Here is a 25,284-nt window from a genome sequence, read left to right on the forward strand (position 1 = left end):
GTCATAGGACTTTTCAAGGTCCAATTTGATTACTACCCCTGGCTTGCCGCTTTGTCTTCTCTCTTCTACACATTCATTCGCCACTAGAATGCTGTCAGTAATCTGTCTTCCTTGCACAAAAGCAAATTGGTTGTTTGGAATCAGATCATTCAGCACCTCCTTTAGTCTGGTCGCCAACACTTTCGCTACTATTTTGTATAAGCTTCCCACCAAACTGATAGGTCTGAAATCCTTAACTTCTAAGGATCCCTCTTTCTTTGGCACTAGGGTGATGAATGTTGAGTTATTTCCCATGTTTCCCATGGCTGATAGGTAGAAGTCTGCAAATACCTCCACTAGATCAGACTTGATTGTGTCCCAGCAAAGTTGGTAGAAAAGAGTAGGGAACCCATCCGGTCCAGGAGCTCTATCACCGTCCATCTTAAAAACTGTTTCTTTAATCTCTTGTTCTTCAAAAGGTCTTATTGTCTGAAGACAAAAACCCAGTAACCCACTGAATGGGTCAGACAGGTTAATGGTTGAACTGTCTGGGTTGACAGGTTGACTGAGTCAACAGTTTTTTCTAACAAAATAGGTTAGATTTACCTGGAATGGGATTGTGAATGGGTCACTGGTCTGACCAGCTGGGTCAACAATGGCTTGAAAACACCAGTATGGGAAAAAACTTTTCCTCTGTAGGCTGTCTCTAGTTAACACATTTTTCTTAGAACGGCTGTCCACACCAAAAAACAACCTTTGAGGGACTGCTGAGTACCCAGATTTTTGTACTAAGGGAGCTGTTATTGTAGGCTGAAGAACTTAGTCTCTTCAAGAAGGATTTAGACATGATAGAGCCTTATCCAACCCACATCCAAATCCTTCTGTCACTCAGATTTAAGCAAGGCTTCTCTTAATGGATTTTCCGATAAAAAGTGGATTTTCATTAGCATTGCTGCCATTTCTTCAATTTCTCAATCATTTAAATATCTTCTCATCCTAGGGTTCCATATCACCTGTTAATTCAAAATTTCAAAGCAGTCAATTACCAAAGCATTTCTATCAGTTGCTGCTGTAAATACTGTTGGGAAAAAATCCATCAGTGAGCAGTCATTGCACCATGGATCCCCTCCAAAATGTCACTCTCAAGGCATTATGAAACTTATATTTAACACCTATTATATACAATAAAACCACTTCCATTATTAGCATGGATGCAAGTAGACCTGCAATGCAATAGCATATTGAAACCAGTTTTGTGTGGACTCTCCTAAATGGACAATGTGTCCATGTCGAACATGCATCAAATTCCAACACTGTATGAATTCTTGAGGGACACTCTAGATAATATTTCCTCTTCTTCTCCTGCATAAATGAACAGAAAATGTATGAGATGAGTGTCATTTTCCCTGTAAAATGTTATTTAGTAACAAAGGCAACATTTTACCCCCATTTTTTGTTGGTATATAATGTTATGATTCAGAAATATGAACGGTTTTAATAGTATATACTTTTATATAGACGTGCCTGTGGGTCCACACTTTCTTGTCTTGTTGTGTCAGTCACTTAGACATGCTTCAGCTTCCAATTCCTGTGTTCATGTCATTGCAACATTGATCGAAACCAAATTTATTTATATTTAGAAAGATCTGAACCGAAAAAGCAAGGCAACATGGCTGCATGGTATGCGGAAGGAAAAAACAAACAAAAGACCTACCTATTTGAAGATGATATGATTATAATTTATAAGTTTGTTTTTTTCCCTTCTGACATCCAAGCTTATGTGAATGGGCATGGTCTGCTACTCTGATCCTCTTTTTTGGTTCTTATTGTATCTTCAACTCAAGAATCAGTTAGTATTCCACTTGCGTTAAAACCCCAAATAAAAAAAATAAAGAAATGCACATCATTAGTGTGTAATTTCATTCAATGCATCATAATATATGAAATAAAATAAACTCAAAATATCTCATATCATAAGATGGTTGCCTTGCCTTGACTAGGCAGACAATCTGAGGTCTTACAGCAAGGTGGGCTCCTAAGGTTGGGGAAGATTCACCTACTGCTGAAGATTTTGTTTTGTGTGATTCACAACATTAACATTTATACCTTGTTATTTTTTAGCATGAATTATGTAGTTAAGATTGACAGGTTTAGGTGTATTGAGGGGAGAGATAAGAGGGTTTATCTCTTACTGACTTTTTTCTTATTGAACTCTTTTTTCTCTATTTAACATTAGTGGAAAGCTGCAGTTATTGATCCGAAAAAAAAAGGATTGACTGTGGCTGCCTTACCTTGACCAGGCAAACAGTCTGGGGTCTTACAGCAAGGTGGGCTCCTAAGGTTGGGGAAAATCTACCTACTGCTGAAGATTTTGTTCCGTGTGATTCACAACATTTAGACCTTTTTATTTCCCAGCATGAATTATAGAGTTAAGATTGACAGGCCTAGGTGTATTGAGGGGAAAGATAAGAAGGTTTATCTCTCACTGACTTTTTTCTTATTGTACTCTTTTTTCTCTATTTAACATTAATGAAAGCTGCGGTTATTGATAAAAAAAGATTGACAGGCCTACACATTTTGGACTGGCAAGATAAGTCAAAACCTAGGTGACAACTGGGCATTGCCTTGGTTTCATAAATAAATACATATTTATTTAATTTTAGTCATTAGCGGGAATCTCATGCACTAGGCTGCCCTTTATATATTTAATAATTAGTATTACAGAATTACTTGTTAATTATAAACTATTAAAACTACAAAGTAAATCAATAAATCATTAAACACAACAACTTAATCCTGATTTGGAGAAAGAATGACAGGATATTTGAACAATCTCCTTAGTTCAAAGTAGAAGGTACATATAGACACAGAGGGATTAAGATCCTAATGTTTAGCTCTATATGCACTCATATCAACCCAAAAAAAAGGTTATGGCAAACATATCAATATATAAAAGGGCCAAAGTTACTTATTTGTCACAACTAAAATGTTTACATCCATATGACATGCCTAGTTGCTTGCCTAGGCAATAGAGTGTCGAAATGCCTAGGTGGTTGCCTTAGGCAACAGTTTAGCTCACTATTTCTCAAAGGAGAAATATGGCCAACAAATGCTCCTTTTATGGGAGACAAGGAGAACCAATCTCTCACCCTGTGCATCATATTGACTTCTTGGGGGGGAACTTACTTTGATAAGTTGTTCGATGGATTATATTTTAGAGAGAGAGATTTTAAAGCTTATTTTTAACAAATATGTGTTAACAAAAAATTTGTCTCTTTCTTTCTTTTCTTCCCTCTAGTATTATTTATTTTTGGTGCCAGAGAACATGTTTCTTTTCCACTCCATCATTTCATTTTTTTGGTAATAAATAAAAAAGAAAATTTATTAATAAAAGAAAGTAGTACATCTGATAGTGATGAGATATCACCAGAAAACAAAGCTACAAAAGAGAGCGTAACAAACAAAAAGGAGACACTCAATAGAAAAAAGAGTGGTACATAATCCAAACAAAAGGGAAACATTTAAGCCAACTCCAGAATGTTCCAAAAACCAAAACCGAGATCTTCTTTTGTGATTCATTCAAACTCTGTGAGAATGAGAACCTAGTTCATAATTCTTTTTCCACATAGTAATGTGATATGCTCCCTTGGTCGAGCCTTCTCTTCAAATGTTCTTCTATTTCTTTCTTTCTTTCCAAAGTTCTCAACAGACAACAAAAGGAATGGAGCTCCAGGCGATCTTTGCCTTGACATTTCCCCTTACATTTGGCCCCTTGGAGAAAATCTCCTCCACTGAATTAGGAGACCACTCGTTATTCTTGAAAAGCCCAAAGTAGAAGCCCCAAATGAACTTGGAGAAAAGACATTCAACAAGCAAATGGTCTCTCTGCATTCTCACAAAGATAGAATCTTCTAGCTAAGTGAAAACTTCTATTTTGAAGATGGTTCAAAGTCAAAATGCTATCTAACACCACTAGCTAAGCAAAAGCTTCCACCCTTGGGGGGACAGGGTTTCCCTAGATACCTTTCAATTCTGAACTTTCTCCATTTGACCTTGACAAAGTCTCGTAGAAAGATTTGACTGAACAAACCATTTCTAGAACCACCACCATTTCATGGGTTAGGTGGTTTCTTATGCTCAGTACCAAAGCATGATTTTCTTAGAATAATTTATTTGCACGTCTCTTTCATCTATCTATTCTTTTTTTTTTCATAAATTTGTTTACCTGTTTTTGTAGTTGTAAGTTATCATGCAAGTATGCAGGAAAGGTTCAAAGTATTGATTCGTATTGTAGCATATTGTACAATATGTGACGGTTTTTAGGGTCATCAAAATATTAAATACTAGGAATCAGGGGGGTCTCTATAGGTTTAAATAGTAGAACCCCTTGTATTTCTACTGTGAAAACATTAAACCGAAAAAACAAAAAAGGGAGTATCGAAGTTTGAAACCTTATGATACGCTTTTTTTTGTGTATCATGAGTATTGATACTTTGAACCATGTATGTCAGCTTTGTTTTGTTTGAATGTTCACTTAATGAAAATCCTGGATGGTATTAATTCAGTTTTCTGATTCTCCAGACAATGGCAAAGTCTTTTGAGGTCACTGAATTACCAGGTACCACATTCTTGTTTTTGACCTTTCTGTTCTTGCAGATTTGCAATGGTCTCTAATTTTCTTTTGTTTATATTGTATTTTTGTAGTTCGGTCAGCAAAATTTATAGCCAGGAAGCAGTGGGTTGTTGCTGGAGCTGATGACATGTTTATCCGTGTATACAATTACAATACAATGGATAAGGTGAAAGTATTTGAAGCACACACGGACTACATCAGGTGTGTGGCAGTCCATCCTACCCTTCCATATGTGTTGTCATCATCTGATGACATGCTTATAAAGTTATGGGATTGGGAGAAGGGTTGGATGTGTATCCAGATTTTTGAGGGGCATTCCCACTACGTGATGCAAGTGACATTTAACCCCAAGGATACCAATACTTTTGCAAGTGCCTCTCTTGATCGTACAATAAAGGTTTGACTGTAATCTTTTGTTGATGGTGTCATATAGATTTTGTTTCATTGAACATTAAAAATACTATTAATTGACTTGCTATTGTGGTTTGGATAAATTTTTCATTCTCTAGATTTGGAATCTTGGCTCCCCTGACCCAAATTTTACATTGGATGCGCATGCAAAAGGGGTCAATTGTGTTGATTACTTCACTGGTGGTGATAAGCCATACCTGATCACTGGTTCTGACGATCATACTGCTAAGGTCTGCCTTATGATTCTTTGTCTAGAGCTATGCATATCTTATATTCTTATTTATAGGTAAGATTAATTTGATGATATTTTGATGATGTCTTGTGTGTACAATCTACTGAAACAGGTGTGGGACTACCAAACAAAAAGTTGTGTCCAAACACTAGAAGGTCACACACATAATGTTTCAGCAGTTTGTTTCCATCCTGATCTTCCAATAATAATCACAGGTTCTGAGGATGGGACTGTTCGAATATGGCATTCAACGACTTATAGGTAAATCCAGTATTTAATTGCAGTGATTTGGTAGATTAGTATGAAATTTCATTTAAAAAGAGAAATCTTTCATAACAAATTTTTATGAACAAGGTGTATGCATTACTCTAGGTCTTTCATTACTTTCTATAGTGATAATTCTTGCTTTCCGTGAAACTATTTCTATCTGAAGAGGAGCCTTGAGATGTTCCATATGGTCCTTTTTTATTGTTTTTTTTTACCTGTAATCTGCCTTTGTTTTGTTGTTCTTGATAGCTTTTGGTCAATTGAAACTTAGTCTTAAATCTTTTATATTTTCTTAAATCTTCAATTTGTTATCATATTCATTTTATTTTCTTTTATATCTTTTTGCTTCTATAGTTTTTCTTCTTAGTACTCTTCAATTTATTTAATTTTAAATAATTTGGTTTTTTTTGGGAGTAATGGAGTAAATTGGCTTTTCTAATACAATGGCAATTTATCAAGTAGGATTACTTCATGGAAATTGATGAGTTTATTAATGGTTATATACACTCATTATGAGCACTTAGTAGTTTTTTAATGAGTTATTGGTGATAGGCTTTCAGCGGTAGGAAGTCTTTGTATTGCTTTAAAGTCATCTAGTTTTCCAAGATTAGAGTGTGAATCTATTGTTCAAATATCTATCTATTTTCCAAATTTATACTTCACTGTCAACTGTGCTATAAATATTTGGTTTTAAATACTATTCCTATCATGTTATTTTTGTCATTCTTGTACTCTCCATGATCCCCAACAAAAGTTTTATTAGCCTGCAAACAATAACTTAATCAAATGAGCTCTATTTATTTATAAAACAACATCTAATCTGATTATCTGATCTTTTTGTTCAACTTACAGGCTTGAAAACACATTGAATTATGGTCTTGAACGAGTATGGGCCATTGGCTACATAAAAGGATCCCGCCGGTGAGTGTTTTCCTTTATCTTCCTTTCTTTTTCAATTTGAAATCATAGGAAAAAATTCATAGATTGGATTAAGCATATTCTGTGGTAGTTGCATCCTTATTATAACTTCACATTTTATTTCAAAGTTCACTTGACATCTCTTTCATCATTTACAGTGTCGTGATTGGGTATGACGAAGGAACAATAATGATAAAGCTTGGTAAAGAAGTTCCAGTTGCTAGCATGGACAGTAGTGGGAAAATCATATGGGCTAAGCACAATGAAATTCAAACTGTGAACATTAAAAGTGTGGGAGCAGATTTTGAGGTTTGCATTCCTACCTTTATCTTTTGTTGCATGGAGTCTGGGACTCAAAAGGTAATGAGCTTCATTGGTAAATAGACCTGTTCATGGGCCGGGTGGCCTGACGGGCCGGCCCGGCCCGACCCCCGGACGGGCTTGAACAGGCTTTTTGGCCCACGGGCTTAACCTCGGGCCAAAAAGCCCGGCCCACATAAAATTCGAGCCGGGCTCGGGCTTTGCCAAAATAGCCCGGCCCGAGCTCGGCTCGGCCCGACCTATAGTTAAACCTAAGTAAAAACCCTATGTGATGTCTATTTGAATAAATTTTTTGATTTGAGAAGGTCATTGATTCACTTGTAGGCTCATTGTTCATTTAAATAGGGGAAAAACATCTAAATTAAAATAAAAAATGTCCATTTGAATAGGGAAAATTTTGAATTTCTTTTATTAGGTCGGGCTTCGGGCTTTTTATCAGGGCCGGGCTCGGGCTCGGGCCTAACAGTTTTCTGTTAATAAAGAGTCAAAGCCCGGCCCGGCCCATGAACAGGTCTATTGGTAAACTTGATTTGCTAGCTATGGCACCCTTTCTTTTTCTCAGGTTACAGATGGAGAGAGATTACCTTTGGCTGTGAAGGAGTTGGGAACCTGTGATCTTTATCCTCAAGTAAGGAGTTGGCCATGCATTATGCAAAATTTTCTGTGAAAATCTAAAACATGACTTTATTGTGGTTTCGTTTCCTCTGCATGACTTTCTGCCTTGCATGTTTTTTCTGTTCAAAGTAGTGTTTTCTGGAAGGAATCCAAAGCATGTAAATCCTCTCGTGTGAAAATAAGTTCAGTGGTACTTCCCTTAGTTTGAAAATCTGAAAACCCTCTTTTTTCAAACTACTATTTCCACTGTTCTAAAGGGTTTTTCATGTTTTGTACATTAGATAGCATTTGCTCTACTAATCTGGAAAAGAAAATAAGAATAAAGAGAATTTTCTCAAACCAATAAAAAAGGGAGTATGCTCAATGTATTGCTCAATGCATGTGGTATGGCCTATTCTGTTTCACATTTTTTTCTCTTCCTGGCATATATTAAAGATTGGAGTTGAGATTCATTTGGAAAATTGAGTTTTGAATGTATGAACTTGGGTTTCTTTGAGGGAAGCCTGCCTCCAAGACTCCTAGTGGAATCCAATTTTTCAAAATACTTTTTTTTTTTTGGCAAATTCTCAAAATACTTCAGATTGCTATTTCATTCATAAGAAAACATTTAAATAGATACAAAGACTCAAGAGACCCAACGCATTGGGATTCAAATTTCACTAGTCCACTACCACTCAATAACCTCCCACATTGCACACAACTACACATGCTTGCCCTTCACGTAAGATGTAATCACTTCCTATTATCTTTCTATCATCCATACTGAACTCCTAATCCTACTCACTGCCCATTTACCCATAATATTACTAAAATTACAATATATGCCATTCCATGACATCCCATGATCAGTCCCATGGATCACAATGTATGGTATGTAACAGTTCTTGTGAGTTGTGACATGATAAAGATCAAACTAATAAGAAATTAATGATGTTTTTGTGTCATACAAGGTTTTATTTCTGACCAAAAGTTTGTTTAAATGTCTGCTATTGTGGATGGTTAGTGGGGTTCCAAAAGCCTTGTAATCATTAACAAGGAAAAATAATGATGTTCAAAATGATTTTAAACATTGAGTCAGACATATTTCATATTTTGTACATTTTATTCTGAAATGAAGAGCATTTATGTCATACAAGGTATTATTTCTCAGCAAAAGTTTGTTTTGAATATCTGCTGCTGTGAATGGTCAGTGGGGTTTCAAAAGCTTTATAATCATTAACAAGGAAAAATGATGACATCCAAAATGATTTTAAATGTTTGAGTCAGACATATTTCATATTTTATATGTTTTTATTCTGAAATGAAGATAATTTATTTGGGGTTCCCAAAAGCTTTGTGATCGCTAACAAGGAAAGATGATATTGTCCATAGTGATTTATTAACATTTCTAGACATCTCATTATTTTGTCTGAAAGATGTGAGCTTCCCAACTATGTATACTGTCAACATTAGGTCTGTATGTGGTTGTTGGATGTGGGGTTGGGGGTGTTTCTAGCCATCATAATGTCCATGTAATTAGATGCCTAACTTATTATTCAACTTCTTATACACTTTTTCATTGTTTATCCATCTACAATTGATCTAAATGCATGACAAGAAACATACAAGGTGAACTGTACTCATAGCTTATCCACCATAATGTCCATATAATTAGATGCCTAACTTATTATTCAACTTCCTATACACTCTTTCCATTGTTTTCCATCTACAATTGATCTAAATGCATGACAAGAAACGTACAAGGTGAATTGTAGTCATAGCTTTCTGGTACAACTGCTAATTGGTTTTCTTTTTTTATTTAAAAATTTTTTATTTCAGAGTTTAAAACATAATCCCAACGGGAGATTCGTTGTTGTTTGTGGGGATGGTGAGTACATCATATACACAGCTCTAGCATGGAGGAACAGGTCCTTTGGATCAGCATTGGAATTTGTGTGGTCATCAGAAGGAGAATATGCTGTTAGAGAAAGTACATCAAGGATTAAGATTTTCAGTAAAAACTTCCAGGTTCAGTTACTATCTTGGTTTCTAATTTTTTATGAATGGAGCTTCCTTGAGCAGTTACTCAAATGGCAATGTTCATTTATTGCAAAAAGTCCAACTTAGTGCATGGTTATATGCAAATCTAATTATTCTGCTTTTTGCTAATTTGGGTAGTAGCTGACTGAGGTGATATTTCAGGAGAAAAAGAGTATACGACCTACATTCTCTGCTGAGCACATTTTTGGTGGAACTTTACTTGCAATGTGCTCAAATGATTTTATTTGCTTTTATGATTGGGCTGAGTGCAGATTGATTCGCCGAATTGATGTTAATGTGAAGGTAATTGTTAATTTCAATCTAATAGATTACTTGGTTTCTTTTTCTCCCTTTATACCTGCCTATGGTGGTAATTTTTTCTATTGTTGGTTTCATCATTTCAGAATCTCTATTGGGCTGACAGTGGTGATTTAGTGGCAATTGCCAGTGATACATCCTTTTACATCTTGAAGTATAATGTAAGAATGATTGCAGCACAGTTATTTTGTTTTGCTTTGGTGACTTGATATCCAAATATGTTAGCATAGGTGCTTTGCGTTACAGAAACTGAAGTTAATTATTTAATATTGGCAGCGGGATACTGTGTCATCTTATTTAGATAGTGGAAGACCAGTAGATGAAGAGGGGGTTGAGGATTCTTTTGAGCTCCTCCATGAGACAAATGAGCGAGTCCGGACTGGAATATGGGTTGGGGATTGTTTCATTTACAATAACTCTTCTTGGAGATTAAACTACTGTGTTGGTGGTGAGGTATACTGGATATCTAACTTCCTAGTTTCCAATAACTTTGCAATGCATTTCATGGATGATAATTATCTTTTGTTTTTCTTCCAATGATTTAGGTGACTACCATGTTCCACTTGGACAGGCCTATGTATTTGTTGGGATATCTTGCAAGTCAAAGTCGGGTGTATCTTATAGACAAAGAATTAAAGTATGCGGGGCTTGAAAAATTTCCCTTGCAAAGTTGGTTATACTGCCATTTTTTTTATTATTGATCTCTCATAGTTTGTAACTCTTTCCAATGCAGTGTTATGGGATACACCTTACTTCTCAGTTTGATTGAATATAAAACTCTTGTGATGCGTGGAGACCTAGAACGAGCAAATGAAATTTTACCCTCAATTCCAAAGGAGCAATACAATAGGTATCAAATGATTGTGTGCCAAATGTAGTTCTTGTTCGTGTGATTGAAAATGAAACATAAACAATTGTGGTTATCAAACTTGATAACTCAGAGATTCTTGGTAGCTATTTCAATGTTCATTCTTTCATTTGGTAATCTCTGTTGTATTTCCTTCTACTGATTTAGCATATATTTATCTGCATTATATTCACTATTTTCAACTTTGCTTCTTGGCAAGAGCTATCTTGCCAGCTGGATTCTCTCTTCCTTTCCCTTTCCATTTATATGATGTGCACGGAGAGAATGCTGTTAAGTCTATGTGAACCTATGGAGAAGATTACATTTCTGTCATTAATGCTTATGAAGTTATGATAGGGCTTCCCGAATCATAGAGTTGTTTGATGGCATTATTATTAAGGGGAAATAAAGAATTAATTCTGATAAATGCAGGTGTTATTCTGAGCTTATGGATTTTCTTCTAGTGCAAACTCTCCAATTTTAACCACTATGATGTTAAAGCCAGTTCAGTTTGTTTCTACAGTTCAACTACCATGCTGCCAGGTTCCCTCTTTTGTTGCTGTCTAGTTCGTTGAACGCAGGCTCAACTAAACTAAGCCTTGTCATATTCATGAATCCTATACCACTGTTCTGCTCTGTTCGGTGTCATATTCATTGTTAAATTATGGGCTATTAAGTCATTTCTCACTACGTGATCCATGTCCTTTTTGAATGGCTCTCAGCTCTTCTAGACCCTTTAACTTGTAATGGATAACTTCTTCCCTGGTGACTGGTGCTGTAAATGGTCTTCTCCACGCTTGACCAAACCATCTTAGATTACCCTCATTTTCTCACCTGTTGGAGCTACTCCTAGGTTCCTTCAAACAATTTCCTTGAACCCATGTTTTAAAAAGTGCAAGCTATTTGTGGTCATGATTTTGCTGATACATAATGGTTTCTTTTGTTTTTTGTTAGAGTCAACAACTTCATTTGCCACATTAAAATTGTGGCGTGAACCATGCTAATACTAAAATTATAATGCAAAATCTAGAATTCATTCTGAATTTATAATATTTTTTGTTGGAGTATTCATACATGGTTTAACATCCTCAGTTAAATTTCTCTAGATGTGTTCTATGTTTCATTTTTGTCTTTCCATTTTGTATTCTGATGTTGAGGTTTTATTTTATTTTCCATTTTGTCTTTCCATTTTATTTTATTTTCCTATCAAAAAAAAATGTTGAGGTTTTATTTTGCTGTAAGAACCTTATTTATGAAATTTCTCTTAGACTCTGATGTGCATATACTTTTATTTTCTAGTGTGTCTCGTTTCTTGGAATCTCGAGGTATGCTGGAGGATGCACTGGAAGTAGCTACAGATCCTAATTACAGATTTGATCTGGCCATTCAGCTTGGGAAACTAGAGGTTGCAAAGGTAGGTTCTATTTAATCTTATGCGGCTATGCCTCTGGAGCTATTGGGTACCACTGTATTCATTTGCTTCCTGCTTGATGTTTAACTTCTTTGGTTCTTTCTTTGCAGGCAATTGCCACAGAATTACAGAGTGAAGCCAAATGGAAGCAGCTAGGAGAATTAGCTATGTCCACTGGAAAGGTATTCTAATTCCCTTGAGTGATTATATATATATATATATATATTTTTTTTTTTTCTTAAAAATTTCAATTAGTAGATTTTAAGCGTTTCTTTCTCCCGCACCACATGTGTGCACTCACATATGTGCATTTTCACACAGACAATTGGATTTTTGTGCCTTCTTAAAAGTGATAAATGGCCAAATAATTTGTTCACAAAATCTGAAAATAGACAAATGCTGTTCTTGCTTCTAGTCTATGGTCACAATGTATTCTTTTCCTCGTTATCCAAAGGAAGTAGAAAATTTTCAACAATAATTGGATCTAAGCTTGATGAAGGGAAATTCCAAAGTACTTAATAATGTTAGTGTACTGATGATTTATGTTTAACCAGTATTACATTCTGTAAACAATGTATGTCTGTCAGTTGATGCTCATTCAATCTGATTTCACTTCCTGGTTCTCATATTGCTTTGTTTCTTGTGTGCAAACTACTTTTTTCCTCGTACACATTCTTTGAAATGATCTTGACTAGTAGAAGATCTTTCTTGATGATGCAATTGGTGTATTTCTTCAGTGAAATTTACCTTTGCCTGAAAAAAAGTGATGTGAATTGAACATGAGATTCGTCGATGCAATTTATTGTTTGCTACATTTACTTAGGTACTGGGTTTCTTGATGCAGTTAGAAATGGCTGAGGAATGCCTACAGCATGCAATGGACCTAAGTGGTTTATTGCTTCTCTACTCCTCTCTTGGAGATGCTCAAGGAATATCAAAACTTGCATCTCTTGCTAAAGATCAAGGAAAGAACAATGTTGCATTTGTTTGTTTATTCATTCTAGGGAAATTGGAAGAGTGCCTCCAGCTGCTAGTGGAGAGGTAATTCTTTAGGTCATTTTTATTGCCTTAAAAAGGAAATATTTTTGCAATTATATTTGTTTGACTTCTTGGATGATATCCTTACTTGAGATCCCTTGCAGTAACCGGATACCTGAGGCTGCTCTTATGGCCCGTTCCCATCTTCCAAGCAAGGTCTCAGAGATAATTGCACTCTGGAGAAATGACCTCAATAAGGTTATCCTGATATTAATATGTTTGTCTCTATGTTTTTAATTTTAAATATTTTCTGTTAAGTGAATCTGATCAGGAAGGATAAAGGGCACTTTGAATCTTGTTACTGGAAAGATGTCAATTATATCCCATTTGACTTGTTTTGATCATTTGACCTTGTTAACAGGTTAACCAAAAAGCTGCAGAGTCTTTGGCGGACCCTCAAGAGTACCCTAATTTGTTTGAGGATTGGCAGATTGCTCTTGCTGTTGAATCTATGATTGCAGAGAAAAGGTACATTTCTGTGGTTCCATTTACCTTTCTTTCTCACTTAATGTTTTGAATTGCAGTTTTTCTAGCTGCTTTGCATTTGCATGCCATGTATTTTCTTTCATGTAAATCATGTCTTAATAATGGTGCAACTCCCTTTTTTGCCAGAGTTGGAAGACTTTGCCATTGTTCTTGGTTTATTCTTACCAAGGGTCCCAAGAACAAATATTTAATTGATTTACTCCTATTCAATGTTTAGCAAAGAACTAAGCCTTTTATATTTAACACCGGAACTTATCAACATTAGGGGGTGAAACTTGGGTGCGTTGGTCTGGATTTAGGGCAAACCAGGGTCTAGCACCGAGCCCTGGAGCGTGGGCCTAAGTCTGGACAAACCCAAGGTGAAAACCTGAGTTGTTCAGTCCAAGCCCATCCTAAGCTAAACACCACAGAACTCAGGCTAGGTTTGAGCCTGGGCAGGTTGGTCAGGTTTGAATGTCTTCATGTTTTGTACTTATTTCATTTGGGTTTTATAACTAGAACTAGAGTAGAAATAAAATATATATGTATTTCATTAGACAATGCACACATACACGTGTGTTTATGTACATATATGGTTTTACAAAAAGGCCATTGCCCAATTTTGGTCTTAGCTATCTGGGGTCCTGGAAGGGGGACTGTAAGGACATAAATTTTGCCTTTTTTTTACAGACAGTGGCTGCTCTCAGTTTTTTTACACAAATGGCACATGGCATGCATAGTGACTGCAAAAGACATGGGATAAATATATTATTGGAAGTTGGGTGTACTTGGGTTGGGTTGCGCTGGGCATGGTTCGGACTCGGGCTGCCTGAGGGCCCTAAATAGAGGTCAAGTATGAGTTTTCAGGACTGGGCCTAACCAAGAGCCTAAAAATCCAAAGGCCAACCTGTGCAAAATCTTGGATGGGTTGGATTAGGCTTCAGTTGGGTTGGGCCCACCCAAGTTGCATCCCTAATTAACATGCAAGTATATTACAAATTTACATAAACTAGGATTTCTAGCTTGAGCACTGAATTCATTAACAATATGAACACCATGCATTATCATCATCATCATCATCATCTAAGCCTTGTCGCAACTATGCTCAGCTACATGAATCCTATTTTGCCATTCAGTTCTTTTCAGTGCCATATCCATTGTTAAATTATGGGTGCTTAAATAGTTTTTGTTTTCACTTAGATTCAATAGAGGAATAAAAGAGAAGGAGGGGATAAGAGAAGAGAGGAGGAAGATTGGAGAGCCAAAAATTAGGGCTGGTGGTGCCCCCAATAGCATTTATAGGTACGTGACAGCAAACATAATAAAAAGTTAGAATTGCAAATATACCCCTATAACACTATCTAATAATAAAAACAAGAAAAATAATGGATTGGCAACACTCCCCTCAAGTTGGGCTGTAAGTGTCAATCATGCCCAACTTGTCACACAACTCATGCGGCAAATGTCGAAGTCCCTTGTAAGCACATCAACAAGTTGTGGAATACCCACTAGTAGACTCTCTATCATCCACAGCACCTGCCCAATCTGCATCTGTGTAAGCTTCAACCTGTATGTGACCATGTTTTTTGAACAACCTAATGACCTAGCCCCTAGAAACTTTTTCAAATACCTAAGTACCCTTTCAATAACTTCCAAGTGTGGTACTTTTGGAGAGTGCGTAAATTGGCTCAACACCCACACAACATATGCAATATCAGGGCGTGTTATTGACAAGTACACCAACCTTCCCACCAACCCTTGGAACTGTTTCACATCAATAGGGGTATCGACCGGTTTTGCACCTAATTTTCCTGTCTTGCAAGAGGTCTAGGATGTACTTCCTTTGAGACACAAAGATACCCTTTTATCTTAGAGTTCCAATCACTTGTAATTGTGATATCGTCTACCGTAGAATATCAACATTGCAACCTTTCCTTGATTCCTCTTGACAAAAAGAGTTTGGTTAAACTGGCATTGTCTATAGCCAATTTGTTGAATAACAATATGAAACCTGCTAAACCAAGCTCTAGGGGAATGCTTCAACACATATAGAGATTTCTTTAGTCTACATACCTTGTCCTCACTGTTGCCTTTGGCTCGAAAGTCAAGTGGCTGAACCATATACACCTCCTCCAGATCACCATTCAAGAAAGCATTCTTCATGTCAACCTGATGCAACTCCCAATCAAAACTAACAACTAGAGATAGGAGAAACGCATAGAATTCATCTTTGCAACTGACACGAAGGTCTCTACGTAATCAATGCCATACACATGTGTGTAGCCGTTTGCCACCAACCTTGCCTTATACCTTTCTATAGTCCCATCTACCTTTTGCTTCACGGGAAGCACCCATTTGCATCCTATTGGCTCCTTCCCCTTTGGAAGATCCACCAATTCCCATGTATTATTCTTATGGAGGGCATTAATTTCCTCCTCCATAGCATCTGTCCATTCAGGGTAAGACAAGGCTTTTGCAACACTTTTAGGGATGGGGATACTATCAACGACAAACAAGAAGGCACAATAAGAGGGCGAAACATGATCATAAGACATAGTGGGTAATGGGGTGCTTAGTAGTGCATGACCTGACACCCTTTCTATGGGAAATGGGAATGTCAAGGTCATCCACATCATCATCAATAGCAATGGGAATAGAAGAGTCAACGGGGATGAGAGTACCTAGCTGAGGGCTTACCTCTTGAGAATCCGATGGCGTTGGATGCAAAATATTTGGGAGCTCCATATCCTTCTCTACAATGCTTCCAAAGAAAAACACGAAAAGGAGCATGGTCTGGGATGGAAGATGCATCTATTGAAGTTACTTCTCCTCTACACAACTCTCCCCTTAAGAAGTGGGATAGAAAGGCTCAAACTCAAAGGAGACATCCATGGAGATAAAATACCGACAAGTAACTAGGTCAAAGCACTTATAACCCTTCTGAGTAGAAGGATACCTAAGGAAAATACAAGGAATAGACTTGGGGTCCAACTTACCACGAGAAGAGGACATATCATGAACAAAGGATTGACACAAATAGGAATGGAGAACAAAGGAGACTGAGGATAGAGTAGTTGATGTAGGGGGCTTATAATTTAACACTTTGGAGAGCATATGGTTAATGACATAGGCAACCACAAGTACAACATCCATCCAAAAACGTTTTGGAACATTCATGTGCATCATCATACCACTAACCACTTCAAGAAGGTGGCGGTTCTTCCTTTCTACGAAACCGTTTTGTTGTGGTGTCTTGGCATAAGAGCTACAGTGCAAGGAACCATGTGATGCAAAAAAACTCAGATCATTGTGGAAGTATTCTTTTGCATTATCAGATTGAAACATTAGAACCTCCACATGAAACTATGTAAAACACCATCTATTGAAAATCATTTACAATTTTCGGAACTTCATCTCTAGTAAGCATAGGAAATATTCGTGCGTAACGAGAAAAGTCATCAATTAAACTTATAAAATATCTATAATCACCCTCAAAGGTTATAGTAGTGGGTACCCAAACATATGGATGCACAATATGAGAAGGAAATTCTGATTTTTTATTACTATAAGAAAAAGAGTTTCTACAATGTTTACTAAGTTGGCATGTTTGACACTAAAAGTTGGGCACTAGACAAGACTTGACCAAGTTAGGAAACAAGTACTTTAGCAATTCTAAAGAAACATAACCCAGGCGATTGTGCCACAAAAACACATGGCTCTTATTATCTTGACTCAATTGCCTACTTGAATCGAATGTAGAAGCCGAGAGACTAGCTTTATTCTTAAGAATGTAAAGGCCATCCACCATGCTTTCTCTACCAATTGTCTTTGTGGGGGTTAGATCCTAAAAAACACATGAACAAGGAAAGAAAGTTACATTGCAATTTAAAGAGTGAGTGATACTACTAATGGAAAGCAAGTTTAGAGGAAGCTTAAGAACATGTAACACTGTTGGTGTGAAAATTTTAATAAATTCTCATGCAACATAATTCACTCATCAAGTGATTGAGTTTTTATTATTTTAGGTAAGGCCCATTCAGGGAATCATACAGATTGTTCCCCTTTATTACATCTCCACAAGAAAGTAGAGAACACCTTTTGATTCTGACTTGGAGAAATGAATGCATAGAACAAAAGAAAAGAACAATAGGGTACTTACAAAGAACTTTTCATTTGCGTTTCTTTTACATCAAGTGTACAAGAATGAGAAGAAGGAAAAAGAAAATACAATTGAGAAACTATACAACAATATATTTCTCTTTTCTTTTTGATACAACGAAAATTTCCTTCTCACTCCTTTCTTCACAATAAGCTGCAGTCAGATGAAATTCTGACTGTAGACAGCCTTAATCCTTGGATTTTTGCATATAAAAAGGGAACTGTAGTCAATAAAACTGAATATTTGATTGTAGACGGTTTTTATCCCTATGCTCTTCATTTTCATTTGAAGGGAACCATAATCAGCCCTTGAGAATTAGACTGTAGATGGTTTAATCCCTAACTTTGTCTCGAAAAAGGGACCATAATCAACCAATTAGAAGCACCTGGTTGTAGATGGTTTATTTCCCTCTATTTTCTTTCTCCAAAGTTAAAATAAAAGAGAGAGAAAGAAGGATACATAGCAGGAGACATATATAGGAAGTATTCACAGAGAACTTTCCTTTTTCTACTTGTATTAGTGAGACTTTTCCTTCCCCGCCTTCCTTTGAGCACTTCTCTTTTCTTCTCTCTTTATCTTTGCTTTTCTTAAGGACCTCTTGAGATAATTTTCCCCGAAGAGTGTCTCCGTTCCTCTCTAACTTCCCCTTAAAAGGGAGCTTAAATAGGGAGTGGGGTAGTTATGTAACTACCTCCTCCTAGGTGAAGGACACCTGTCCCTCCCATTTAAAGAGAGGGAACTCCCATACGGGATACTTTTTTATAGTTTTGATGATTTGGCTAGCTGCTAGCAGACTAGCCAACCCACTTATTTGAGTTATAATTTATTTAAATATTATTTGGATTAAAAAAATGCTTTTAACAAACACATTAAAAAGGGTCAAGCTGTGGGGGAGAGATATCGATCCCTGACCTGCAATGAAAGAGAGTGAACCATCTGCAAGTCTCACTTTATAGCTCCTAGACAGAAGGCTATAGGACTGGAATAAATTGGATGTACCGGTCATGTGTGGCCCTTGAGTCAATACTCCAGGGAGAATCAAAGGCAGAAGTAGAAACATGGAAAGTAGAGGCTGCATGTTCAGCAGTTCCGGATTTAGGTTCTTTCACTTTACCATTGATGTAACCAGCCTTTGCCCTAGATGTAACATAAAGCTTCACACCCTTAGACCATTCCAAATAATTTAACCCATTCAGAGGAGCAATGGACAATTGGGCATAGGAAAACTCATGCTGTCAAGTCCCATACTGGATGTTCCTTTGAAAAGAAAGAACCCTGGAGGAAGTTGAATATTCAGTTTCCATTGCAGTGATCACCCACACTAACAATCGATCACAAAGAAACCCTAGCCAAACTGCTGTAACTGTTACTATGCAGGCCACACAGCTCAATCACACCATGAACAGACCACTACCAACCCACAGAATATATCTGGTAGTGACAGACAGCAACTACCTGCTAAACCAGGATTCTACGATCCACTGCAGAACCATAAACGAAGCTCACACCTCGAGGAAACCCTCCCGGCAGCATCGTATGTCACTGAAACCAACTAATCTTGGTACTATGACCAAGAAATAATAGGGAAACACAAAGAGACAAAAGTCTAAACCAGTCCAATGTAGGTTTTTTCTCCTTTACAGTCCATAAAAAAGGGAAAAAAAACGCAAGAAAAAAGTCGATCTGCAATCTTTTACCTCCCAAGATCACTAGATTGCCACTCTGATTCCATGTTTTCACTTGGATTCAGTAGAAGAATAGAAGAGGAAGAGGGGAGAAGAGGAGGAGAAAGATTGGAGAGCCAAAAATCAGGGCTGGTGGCACCCCCAATAGCATTTATAGGTATGTGATAGCAAACATAATAAAAAATAAGAAGAATTACAAATATACCCCTGTGGCACTATCTATCTAATAATAAAAACAAGAAAAATAAGACTAATAATGGACTGACAACACTTATTACTTCCACCCAAGTCCTTTTTGATCTGCCCCTGGTCATTCTAGCCCCTTCAATTTGTAACAGACCACTTTTTCTAATAGGTGCTGTAAATGGATGAACACCAAAATTATGTACAACTTTTTTTTATCAGTAACTGTTGAAATTCATTTATGAATAATTTCAGTGAAATATACTTATCCTAGGTAACACCCACTAAGAGAGGTAACCTTCTTAAAGATACAATTTATGAAGCCCATAATCCTGTTTTACAATTCCCAAAACAATTCATTTCTATTTGCCCCTAACTTGGCAAAGCCAGCAGCCATGTTGTTTGCTGTACAGGGGGTCCGTATATATGTGCAACTTTTCCAGTTATTGATTTTATTTTAGATACTTTTTTTAAGTTCTTCCCAAATTGTAAGTTGTGCCATAATTTCATCTCCAATCAAGTCTTCATGGTTTCTCATAAGAAGAACAAGAAGGTATTCAGCTTTTGTATGGGACTAATGAGTTTATGAAGGGTATCTATTAATCCATGTTCACATGAAGTAGCTTTCAAATTGAGGGGTTTGGTTATGGGTTTCAACTTTCAAGTTTTGTGCCAAAAGGATTTTTCACTATAAAAAAATGCAAGCAATAGCAAAATCTCAATGGTCATCTCAAGTGCCAGATACTGTACAGGAGGAAAGCTTTATTCTTCTTGCAGAAGTCTACATCTTTACCTGTTTAGGTTTGTCTCTTAAAAGTTTCCCGCTAGACATATACGACCACCTTTGCAGGTTGTTTTTCCTCGAGAACTTTTTCATCATTTTTGTCTGCAGAAATATGAATCTATGTCATTGTTTTTGTAATTTTCTTAAAGACAAATGATTGTTTGTGCACTTTCAAAAGCATGTAGAGTAATTTTCTTTATTTATTTTTTTGTTTTATATGGTAGTGGAATTATCTTGGATAAGTGTCTGAATGTGTTGAGTGCATGCTAAGTAGCACTTTTACCATTTTGATTGATTTGTTGTCATTGTTTTAGGGGCGTGTATCCTCCTGCTGAGAACTATCTAAGCTATACTGAGAAATCAAATATCAACCTTGTGGAAGCTTTCAAGAGCATGCAAATTGAAGAGGAAGAATCACAACTTGAAGAAAATGGAGATTCTGGTCATGCGGTATGATCTACATACCCTTTTCAAGCACAAATTCATGATTTGTAAATTGTAAATGTAAATCAGGTATCTCTAATTTTTATACTTCAGACAATGCATGATTTGTTTATTTGTTCTTTTCTATTCCAGGTTGTGAAAGAAAATGGAGAAGGCCAAGAAGAACCTGTCGAAATGGATGCTGATTCTACAGATGGTGCCATCCTTGTTAATGGTAACGAGGTTGACGACGAGTGGGGTACTCCATCAGCCTAAAAGCTATTTGGTTGGGCAAGTGTGAAAATCCAAAAATTGTCTCTGGTGATTAATTGATTTTCTTCAATGTGCCCTCATGTTAATCCTACTTTCTTCTTTTTCTGCTGAAGCACATAACTCCCATTTTCACCCACTAATTTTATTCTTATTATTTTTGTTATTATCATTATCTATTATCTGCTCATGTCCTCTTTTCTTTTTATCACGGACATACCTGTGATACAGTGCTGCAGTTCATTGGTTGGCAAGTTGTCCACCACAGAGAAACCTGATGGAAGTTCTGCTTACTTTTAGAGGATTGACCCCTTTTACAGTGGAAAACCTGTTGCCTAATGTAACACAGCACCCTATTATCATAATAATAATAATAATAATCAGAATAACTCCCATTTTGATCAGTAGTTCAGTACATCACCCTATTGTATTAATATATGCTACCAGATTGTAATGGTTATGGATAACGATTCTAGGAGTTGTGAGTTTTACCAAAGCTAAACTTTGGAATGTCAAAACCAGAGTGTGTAATTGTCTGCTCTTCTCTAAAGCGATCAAACAGAGTTGTAGTCATTACAGGGGGTACTTGATATTGATAGACAAAATCTAATAGTATTTAAACATGGTTTCCAGGTCACAAGCTTAATAATCAGCTTCAGATTAAAAGCTTTATCCAAAACCCCTTGATTGAGCAATTTACTCTAGCTGAGTTCCCTCTGAAAAGGAGATCAAGGAGAGCTCCCAACCTTTGAAGTTAATATTGTCTCTTGCTATAGCTTACATGTTCTATGGTTCTAATCCTAGAGCTTTCTTCAACATGTGAATGATGGGAGAGGCTGACTTTCCACATGTCATTTAACTTTGTACCACTGTTGATTTGCACTATTGTGTTCTCATCATGGAGTGTCCCTCCTGAGCCCTAAATAAATTTAAAACCCTGTGCCATAGATGAGTTCCAAGCAGGTCTGATGACACAAGTAATAGCTGTTTAGGATCAATGCTGTCATATAAATGCCCACGATGTTACGATCATTTCTGAAGGCCACTCTTCTTTTGGCCAACTTTTATTTCCAGGAAATTGTGTAAATAATTTACCTTGTGTGCTTTTTAATCATGGTCAGCTTTGGTCATTTTCTCATAGGAAGAATAATAAAGTAAAAATACTATATTATCTGTTTTGCCCATTCTTCTCATTTTGTTTGTTACAATTATTAACCTCAACAGTGAAATCTGGAATTATGTGTGGCATTTGTGTTAATTTTCTGATTTTGTTTTGGTGTAGAACTTGTGCTGATCTAAGCATCTTAACTTGAACTTAATATTTGCCTTTATTTTCTCACAATTGAAACAATTTTATATGGCAATTTGGATTTAATGATGTTTCATGTGTATGACTAAGTTTGTTCTTGTTGAGATGACAGTACTTGCGCCATGCCACTAGAGGTCTCATCTCATCAAGACAGCCGGTTCCAGCTGTTATCCACCCTCTTCTGAAGGTGAGAAAAGTCTCATATAAACTAAATTTGTCTTTAATCTTCTATTTTCTCGCTAGATCAGTTATGTTAATCTTCTTTAAGAATTATGGCATTGGGAGAAATCAGTGACCTCATCCTAGTTTTGTAAAATTATTTTTTACTTTTTTTTTGGAGTGGATTACATTCAACGTAATGCTCCTTGGCCCGAAACCACCCCCATATTTGATTGACCTCACTAAGGGAACTGAGAAGATTCTCCTAATCTAATATTCCCTGGTGGCATATTAATAAAGTTATCCATGAGAACAGATAACTTACAAAAAGAAACTTATTTCCTGGATTATTTGTGTCTAATTTGTTTGTTTGTTTTTTTTTTTCTTTTTTTTTTTATCAAAGTGATGCCATGGATGGAACTCGTTGGTGGGGATCCATATACATTTCTGTGGTATGTTTATCATTGAAACAAGGAAAACATTGTCATAACACAGGAAATCTTAAAAACGAAAACATGATAAATCTTGCAGCGGTCATGCTTGATGCTACTTTCTCGGTAACTTGGTAAAACATAATATTTCAGTGGTTGGTTTGAGAAAAAAGATGCATCTAGAATGAACTTAAATAAGTGAATGCTGTCATTGCTACAGGATTAATTGATTCACAGCCATTAATTTCTCTGGCCAATCGTTTAATATAATGATAATAGGTAGTTCTATAATTCTGTTGCTCGATGGTTATAGTGGCTGCTTGGACAGCTATGATACAGACAGATCTTTGACAACTAAAGTGTGGTAGCCAACGTTATTTGCAAATGCCTGGTGTGTGTCTTGTTGATGATGACCACCCAGGTGCTGCACCGTGCACCTACAAGATAAGGCCATTAATTTTTCTTGTGCTGTGTAGGATGGGGGGATTGAAATTTACTTACCTTTCTTGGGGGCGTTTGGATGGCTTTAGGGTTTTTATGCCATTGATAACTTTTGGATCACTTCAGATGTTCAAGGTTGTTGATTTATCTCCATTTATTCTGAGATATCAAATTTGCTTGAATTAGAAGGGATGAAGTTATTCAAAATGCCAGGGATTGTGTCTTAGTTGCCTCTCGAGTGGTTGAACTTCCTTCCATCCCATGGCCCCCCTGGTTGTTGACTTCAATTCCTTGCTCTCTAGTTGTCTCATTCGAATAGGATTACTTCCACTTGAGGATTACAGCTGGATTAATACATGGCGTAGGACAAGGATTCTCGGTGGGACCTGGGATAGGTGTCACGGTGGACCCATCTTAATTGTTTTTCTGCAGTGATTATAAGTTTGATTAGGGTTGTAGCGACTCCACGTTTGCCTCTAGTTGTTTCTCGTTTGTTTGTTTACTCTCTCTCTTTGTCAAGGCTCCAATGCATATATTTATTTAAAGATTCCAAGTATACAACTGGATCGTTCTCAAGGAAGAGTATTCCCTTACGACATTCTCCAAAATAAAGTCGAAGGAGGAAAAGGAAAAAGAGAACGATTCTCTAGTCATTTGTGGATAAAGCACCGTCTCTTTCTTTTTAACTTATTTTCGTTTTGTCCTCATTCAGCTTTGCCTTTGATCAAGTTGACCTTTATTTACGAGGACAGATAGAGGGGAGGAGCCGGTTGTTTCAGGTAGCTGGTGAACTCGCGGCGGATGGAATTTTTTTGCCTTTGGCCACACACACATATATATATATATATATTATAAACAGTTTCCCAACTTCAATTATTTTCTTTTTTACATTTTTTTTATATTTTGGCAGATTCTTAGAGGCGTTTTTTTTTTTTTTTTTTTTTTTTTTTTTTGTCTATTTGTACCATTGTGAGCAATAGCGAGTAAAAAAATCTGTCGGTTGAGCCCTTTTTTCTCTACATTTCTGATTTATCAGGAGAATTTAATGGAACTTTTGTCTGCATTTTATGTTTCGATGTACAAAATAAGGTTTTAAGTGATTCAATCTGGATGCTACCTACCGAATTCAATCATGCCAATCATATTATACGTTTATTCCTTTTTTTAACGGTGCATGATTTCCGGCAGCATCAAAAGTGGGTCCATGTCCATCTCATTTATTTCTTTATCTCATGATTTAAGAAAAATCTGTATTGCAGCCTGAATTTGGTGTAAAATAAATTATATTAGAAATGAAGTGAATATATTCGTCTGAGGAATTTGGGATGATTGAGCTGGCTTCAGCTTCTTAGATGGGTACGAATCCATCGAATCGTAGATAATTGGGTTGGTTGGTTGGTGCCTTTGGTGGTTTGAACAGATTCCGGACACCACGCGTTTTAATGAACTACACTCGCCGCCCCACCTCTGATCTCCCTCCTTCCAAGTGACCCAACACTGCTCTCACGTTCAGACAAATTCATCGTTTGATACTTGTAAAGGAACTCTATCTCTATGTGTTCGTAAATTTATATATGGAATGATTCATCTGTTCTGATGTCTTTATGTTTGAGTAAACGACATTTCATTGAGGACCCGTTTGGTAATACACTTATATATTATTAATACATTTTTTTTTCTCCGTTGAATTGGACGGCCTGGATTGACTTGGGGATCACCAATTTTTTAACCCATCCATTAATGAGCACCACGTATTTAATGGTGACAAGCTAGTAGCGTTGCTTTCTTGCCCGTGTTAGTGGGGCCTTAGACCCCCAATTTCTGGCTTAAATTTAGGTAGCAGGAGCTCCGTAGTCCAATGGCGCATCCTATCACAAGTCCCCTTGCTCTCTGGTCCTATTTTCTACAAACTAAATCAATTGGAGATTGGATTTTGGAAGGTGGTCCCGGAACCTGATGAGGTTGA

At 36.7% G+C, this 25,284-nt stretch overlaps 1 protein-coding gene across 14 annotated transcripts in view; it reads left to right on the forward strand.

Annotated features, from left to right (window-relative positions):
- LOC104595238 (coatomer subunit beta'-1-like) overlaps nucleotides 1–24,443 on the forward strand; it is a 30,200-nt gene extending 5,757 nt beyond the window's left edge. Inside the window, exons 5-26 of one of the 14 annotated variants that reach the window (XR_016081838.1) lie at nucleotides 4,561–4,597; nucleotides 4,684–5,009; nucleotides 5,122–5,253; nucleotides 5,368–5,516; nucleotides 6,375–6,443; nucleotides 6,599–6,749; nucleotides 7,324–7,389; nucleotides 9,195–9,383; nucleotides 9,558–9,698; nucleotides 9,800–9,874; nucleotides 9,990–10,166; nucleotides 10,259–10,350; nucleotides 10,447–10,563; nucleotides 11,860–11,974; nucleotides 12,082–12,153; nucleotides 12,816–13,012; nucleotides 13,114–13,207; nucleotides 13,371–13,477; nucleotides 20,600–20,735; nucleotides 20,862–20,967; nucleotides 22,400–22,474; nucleotides 24,031–24,443. Coding sequence is in view for 5 of the 14 variants with exons in the window: in XM_088896904.1 (XP_088753030.1) it covers nucleotides 4,561–4,597; nucleotides 4,684–5,009; nucleotides 5,122–5,253; nucleotides 5,368–5,516; nucleotides 6,375–6,443; nucleotides 6,599–6,749; nucleotides 7,324–7,389; nucleotides 9,195–9,383; nucleotides 9,558–9,698; nucleotides 9,800–9,874; nucleotides 9,990–10,166; nucleotides 10,259–10,350; nucleotides 10,447–10,563; nucleotides 11,860–11,974; nucleotides 12,082–12,153; nucleotides 12,795–13,012; nucleotides 13,114–13,207; nucleotides 13,371–13,477; nucleotides 20,600–20,735; nucleotides 20,862–20,967; nucleotides 22,400–22,419 (2,589 nt within the window). In the remaining 9 variants the exon portion in view is untranslated. Of the gene's footprint in view, nucleotides 1–4,560; nucleotides 4,598–4,683; nucleotides 5,010–5,121; nucleotides 5,254–5,367; nucleotides 5,517–6,374; nucleotides 6,444–6,598; nucleotides 6,750–7,323; nucleotides 7,390–9,194; nucleotides 9,384–9,557; nucleotides 9,699–9,799; nucleotides 9,875–9,989; nucleotides 10,167–10,258; nucleotides 10,351–10,446; nucleotides 10,564–11,859; nucleotides 11,975–12,081; nucleotides 12,154–12,794; nucleotides 13,013–13,113; nucleotides 13,208–13,370; nucleotides 13,478–20,599; nucleotides 20,736–20,861; nucleotides 21,030–22,399; nucleotides 22,797–22,849; nucleotides 22,955–24,030 lie in introns of those variants that run through there. The other 13 variants (XR_016081839.1, XR_016081840.1, XR_016081834.1 and 10 more) reach the window with 13 other exon arrangements.
- The last annotated feature ends 841 nt before the right edge of the window (nucleotides 24,444–25,284 follow it).

This window comes from Nelumbo nucifera, chromosome 2 (genome assembly GCF_055504915.1).
Source record: "Nelumbo nucifera cultivar China Antique chromosome 2, China Antique-T2T, whole genome shotgun sequence".
Taxonomy (NCBI): Eukaryota; Viridiplantae; Streptophyta; class Magnoliopsida; order Proteales; family Nelumbonaceae; genus Nelumbo; species Nelumbo nucifera.